Here is a 6,000-nt window from a genome sequence, read left to right as displayed (position 1 = left end):
GTAGAATGAAGCTTTTCCTTCGGCTGCAGAAGAAGCGGACTGGCGAGGCAAGTGTCAATCCATGGGAGGCGTGGCTGCAATGGTAAGCTCCACCCCCCCCCACCCCAGCTTGATTTTTTTAGGCATGCGCCTCACCCCAAAAGTAGGCCTTATTATCGGGGTAGGTCTTACTTTCAGGGAAACACCGTAACGGCGAGGCCAGCCATTCAGAAGTTCTGTGCTTACTTGCATGCACCCATTTTCCAACCTGGAGATCCCAAGGGCCATCCACTGCAAAGAACTCCTTTCTTTTATGGCACTGAGAGGATTGTGCGGCATCACGTTTGCAAATCTTTGCATGAAAACCCGACCATTCAACACGCAACAAAGATTCCGAAGCTTTTATGAGGAGTGCACACATGCTGCCACTTAGAAAACAGCCAGCAACGGGAAGAGACAAATACCTGATGGGGGTCCGAGGACTGCCAATGAATCGGCGAGGTGACCGAATTTTTGGTTCAAAGGAAAACTTCTCTTTTACGCTTTCAAGTACGGATGGAGCCACATACGTGAAACCCTGCAAGGGGAGGGAGGGGGAGGGGGAGGGAAAGAAACAAGGTTGGCCAGCAACCATCCCCACCAAAGAGAGTTCCAGTGAGGGGACTGCATTGTGACGATACCAAAACAAGCCATGAATGAACCAACCCATCAACTTTGCAGTGAGAACCAACATACAGGTATGAGCACCCAAGATTGCCTAACTCGAGCTGATACGTTGGGCCAGCTCTGGAGAGGAAGCTTCTTCGCTGTTGGTTGCCTTCAGACTTCCCTTATGTGTACACACACACACACACACACACACACAGTGTCCACTTATTAACTTGGAAACTGGAATCCAGATCACTGTCTCTTTTCTAAGACATGCCATTTGCTCTATCCCGCTGCAAAGAATGCACTTTCCCACTGAGCTGGGACTCATTCCCATCATCTTGTATCCTACTGTCTTACCAGGTTAGCAATAGCAACAACACTTAAGACTTATTATACCGCTCAACAGTGCTTTACAGCCTTCTCTAAGCGGTTTGTAGAGTCAGGATCTTGCCCCCCAACTATCTGGGTCCTCATTTTACCGACCTCGGAAGGATGGAAGGCTGAGTCGACCTTGAGCTGCTCAGGAACGAACTGCTGGCAGTTGGCAGAATTAGCCTGCAATACCGCATTCTAGAAGGGACGCGGTGGGTCAGTGGGTTAGGACGCAGAGCTTGTCGATCAGAAGGTCGGCAGTTTGGTGGGTTGAATCCCGAGTGCCGCGTAACAGAGTGAGCGCCTGTTACTCGTCCCAGCTTCTGCCAACCTAGCAGTTCGAAAGCACGTAGTCATGCCGGCCACATGACCACGGAGACGTCCTCGGACAAGCGCTGGCTCTTCGGCCTTGAAACGGAGATGAGCACCGGCCCCTAGAGTCGGAAACGACTAGCACGCATGTGCGGGGGAACCTTTACCTTTACCTTTTACCGCATTCTAACCACTGTGCCACCATGAGAAGGAGGGAAAGAAGGAGAAGAGGCAGAGAGAAGGGAGGAGGAAGGGAAGGAGAAAAAGGGAGGGAAGGAAAAAAAGGAAGGAAGGAAGTACTAGCAATAGCCCTTAGACTTATATACCGCTTTACAGTGCTTTTCAGTCCTCTCTAAGTGGTTTACAGAGTCAGCCTATGGCCCCCAACCATCTGGGTCCTCATTTTACCAACCTCTGAAGGATAGAAGGCTGAGACAACCTTGAGCTGGTCAGGATCGAACTGCTGGCAGATGGCAGAATCAGCCTGCAATACCGCATTCTGACCACTACACCACCATGAGAAGGAAGGAAGGAAAGGAGGAAGGAGCAAGGGAAGGGAGAGAAGGAAGAAGGGTAGGAGAAAAGGGAGGAAGAGAAAGAAGGAAAGGAAGGAAGGAAGCACTAGCACTTAGACTTATATACCGCTTCACAGTGCTTTACAGCCCTAAGCAGTTCGCAGAGTCAGCCTATGGCCCCCAACAATCTGGGTCCTCATTTTACCGACCTCGGAAGGATGTGAGCCGGTCAGGATCAAACTCCTGGTGGCGGGCAATCAGCCTGCAGTACTGCATTCTAGCCAATGCGCCACCACAGCTCCTAGTAGTAGTAGTAGTAGTAGGTAGTCCTCAACTTATGACTATTCGTTTGGCAACCATTTGAAATTACAATGGTGCTGAAAAATGGACTTGCTTTGCCTGAAGGTAAACCCGTTGCAGGGCCTTAGGATCAGGTGACTCAATTTGAGGTGCTTGGCGTCTGTACTGCAATTCCACCCACCTATCCATCTCTTTCCTGATTTATGTTGATGAGTGCCACTGTGCAGGGCAGCCAAAAGCGCATGGATTGGAGGAGGAGGACAGGCAGATGAGGAGAACAGCAGATGAGGTGGCCAGCTGGGAGAACGTCCCCCAGCTGGCCACGATGGAAATTTCGGTCCAAATTGTGGTCGTAAGTCGAGGACTACCTAAGCAGGGACTGAACTGGGGAAGTGGCTTGTGAGTTTTCACATTCATCCTTCCATAAATCCAGGGCTGGCAGCAAGCAGCAAGGAAAGGAAGAGTGAGGAAGCCGAGGTAGGTGAAAAGGCAGATGAATAATCTCGCTTCCTTTTCGCGCAGAGAGAACATTGGAGAATGTGAACCAGGGAGCAAGCAAGCCTGTTTGCTTTGGATGTGTCAGGATTCATCCTCAAATGGCCCAAGGGTGCTTGTCCCAAAAGTCAACTGGATCTCCTTCGGGTTCTCCCCCCACCCCCGCCTTGACAACGTTTCACTTCTCATCCCAGTTTGAAAAAGAATCTTCTTGGATGAAAAGCGAAACATTTTTAACGTGGGGGGGGGAACCCCAAGAAAGTCCAGTTTGGGGGTGGGGGGAAAGCACCTTTGGGACAAGCGTGACCCGGAGGATGGAGAATCTCCGCAGGCATCCGTCCACAAACTTACTTACCAAGAAAACTTGGTTGGCACTTTCGCTGAGGGTCGAGTCATCCGGGCTATCGACGGGAGTCTGACGTGTAAATTTTGCATCAAATTGGCTCACGTCTTCTTCGGATTGCTTTGCAAAAAAACAAAAGTTGAGGAAGGTTTTTGGTGTTGTTTTTTTAAATAGTTTTAACAGATAAGCACAACAGCCTTAGCGGAAGACAAAAAAGCTTCTGGACGGAGGGAAGGTTCCGTAGATGTACCACCTGGAGTCCTGCTGCTGCCGCCACTGGAGGATCCCGTTTCGGACAACTAGGATGAGAAACGAAGGCAAAGGGGAAGGGGGCAGGGCGTCACGGATCAAAGGAAAGGAGGATTGAGCAGAGATGCCTTCAAAGGCAAGACCTCCCTTCCCAAAAACACCACCATCGTTAGGTACACTTCCGAGCTCTTGTGAAGTCTGAATTGCTGTAATTATGCGGGAAAATACATACAGGTGAATCCTTGACTTATCACCCAAATTTGTGACTCAACTGTTCGGTTCTTGCTTACGCAGGCAGCCCTCAACAACCAGGACCCCATTTTTTCACTGCTAAGCAAGGCGGTTGCTAAGCCAATCGGGCCCAATTTTACGACCTTGCTGGCCACGGCCGTTAAGCAAATCGCCGCAGCTATTACAAAAAACCCACCGAGCGAATCTGTCTTCTCCCGCGGACTCTGCTTATCGGAAGCTGGCTGGGAAGTTGCCAATGGGGACCACGTGACCCCGGAGTGTCGCAACCGTTGTAAACATACTTGCCGGTTGCCCAGCGCCCAAATTTCGGACACGGGATCGTGGGGAGGCTGTGACTGTCGTTAAGCGCGAGGACCAGTTTGCATATGTCGTGGGGTTTTTTTCAGCGATGTTGCGATTTCGAAGGGTAGCTAAAGAAGTGGCTGTTGTCGAAGACTACCTGTACGGCTGTATATACTCTACTTTTTGATATAATTTACCGCTTTCCCAATTCTGGGCGCGTTCGGCTGAATGGGACTGCAATTCCAGAATTCCTAGCTGACAGGACTGAAAAATTCAGCAGGTGGCAATTCCAACACACCTGGAAAAGGCCAAGATGAAGAAGACAACTGTACAGGGAACCCCTCGACTTACGACCACAACGGAGCCCGAAATTTCTGCAGCTAAGCGAGACAGTTGTGAAGCGTTCGCTCCATTTTACCAACTTTCTTGCCACAGTCGCTAAGCGCATCACCGCAGTTGTTACTGCGTTAGTCACACGTTTGTTAGGTGAATCTGGCTTCCCCATTGATTTTGACTTGTCAGAAGGTCGCAAAAGGGGATCGTGTGACCCCGGGACGCTGCAACCGTCGTTAAGTAGGACTCAAGTTGCCAAGCGGCCAAATTTTGATCGTGCGACTATGGGGGATGCTGCAACGGTCGCCAAGTGTGAGAAACAATCGTTAAGCCATTTTTTTCCCAGAGCCCTTTTAATTTCAAACCATCCCTAAAGGGATAGTCGTAAGTCGAGGACTACCTGTACTGGCCAGATGCTTCTCTGAGCTCCAGTTTATGGAAATGGCTCAATTATCCATTCTGTAACCCAATAGTTTATGGCAAGCCCGGTCTTTGGCTAGCAGCAACAAATTTTTGCCTTCCTCTGAAGTGCAGCAGCCACTTTAAAATTGGGGGATGCATTTGAGCCCGAATTTAAAACTGAGGGGAATTCCCTTGCAAAGAAAGTGGGACACAGCTCTGAATACTGGAAAGATGGGGCCACAAAACTTGCCTGGGTTGGGAATGGCACACCCTGAGGTTCAAGGTTTTGGTTATGATCTTCAAGTCCTTACATGGCATGGGTCCGGGATACCTCGAGGACCACCTGCTGCCGGCGTCAACTCCCCTCCGCCCTGTGCGTGCCCACAGAGAGGGTCTCCTCAGGGTGCCTCCGGTCAGGGAACGTCGACTGGTGGCCCCCAGGGGGAGGGCCTTCTCTGTGGGTGCTCCGGCACTATGGAACCAACTGCCGGTTGAGCTCCGGATGGCACCGGACCCCCGCTCCTTCCGCCGCGGGCTGAAGACCCACTTCTTTGAACTAGCTGGTCTGGCCTGATGGGGAGGGTCTTTTTAACGGGTTTTTTATTATTTTATTGTCATTGTATTTTAATTGGGCATTGGTTTAATCTCTTTTTAATTTTTGTACTGTTATTTATTTATATATGCCCTGTTAACCGCCCTGAGTCCCTCGGGAGAAGGGCGGTATAGAAATTGAATAAAACCTAAACCTAAACCTAAACCTGATCCCAAAATTTGGCTTATCTGGCTGGTTGTGCCTCAAGATCACAAGCATCTATCCAAATTACATACCAATAAGGGTTTAAAAGGTGGCTCCACCTTCCGAGCTAGCAGTTCTTCCCAACTGATGTGTCTGAAGAAGGGATGACCCTAAAAAAAAGGGGGAAAAAGAGTGTGTGTGTGTGTATGTGTGTTATAAGTCAGTGCCCAATCAAAGAGAGCAGAACATGCCAAATGACCAGTGTTTGGATTAGAACAGAATATAAACTAAAGCACACAAGTCTACAGCTCTCATTCAGAAGAGGAAATGGAAGAGCGCGCATAAAAAAATAAAAACTGGGCAAAATTATAGCTGTTCCGTTAGAACAGGGGTAGGCGACCTTCCTGGTGGCTCAGGAATTCTGGGAGTTGAAGTCCACGAGTCATAAAAGAGCCAAGGTTGCCTACCCCTGCGTTCGATAAACTAAGCCAATGTCTCTCAACCTCGACAAACCCTTTCAGATATGTGGGCTTCAACTCCCAGAATTCCCCAGCCAGGCATACTGGCTGAGGAATTCTGGGACTTTGAAGTCCACAATCTGAAAGGGGTTGCCGAAGTTGAGAGATATTGATCTAAGACAGGGATCTTCAAACTTGGCCCTTTGATGACTTGTGGACTTCAACTCCCAGAATTCCCCAGCCAGGCACGCGTGCCTGGCTGAGGAATTCTGGGAGTTGAAGTCCACAAGTCATCAAAGGGCCAAGTTTCAAGACCCCTGA

The 6,000-nt window shown here is 49.7% G+C and overlaps 1 protein-coding gene across 2 annotated transcripts in view; it reads right to left on the bottom strand.

The window, feature by feature from the left end:
- Positions 1 to 6,000, bottom strand: part of RPS6KB1 (ribosomal protein S6 kinase B1) — a 40,833-nt gene that overhangs the window by 1,837 nt on the left and 32,996 nt on the right. Inside the window, exons 12-14 of one of the 2 annotated variants that reach the window (XM_081312860.1) lie at positions 5,314 to 5,391; positions 2,980 to 3,087; positions 444 to 556 (exon numbers count right to left, since the gene is read on the bottom strand). In XM_081312860.1, coding sequence (XP_081168986.1) covers positions 444 to 556; positions 2,980 to 3,087; positions 5,314 to 5,391 — 299 coding nt within the window. The remainder of the gene's footprint in view (positions 1 to 443; positions 557 to 2,979; positions 3,088 to 5,313; positions 5,392 to 6,000) is intronic. The other variant, XM_081312861.1, reaches the window with a different exon arrangement.

This window comes from Vipera berus (genome assembly GCF_964194415.1).
Source record: "Vipera berus genome assembly, chromosome: 1".
Taxonomy (NCBI): domain Eukaryota; kingdom Metazoa; phylum Chordata; class Lepidosauria; order Squamata; family Viperidae; genus Vipera; species Vipera berus.
The sequence above is the reverse complement of the archived record's forward strand: the minus strand, read 5'-3'. Positions and strand labels throughout refer to the sequence as shown.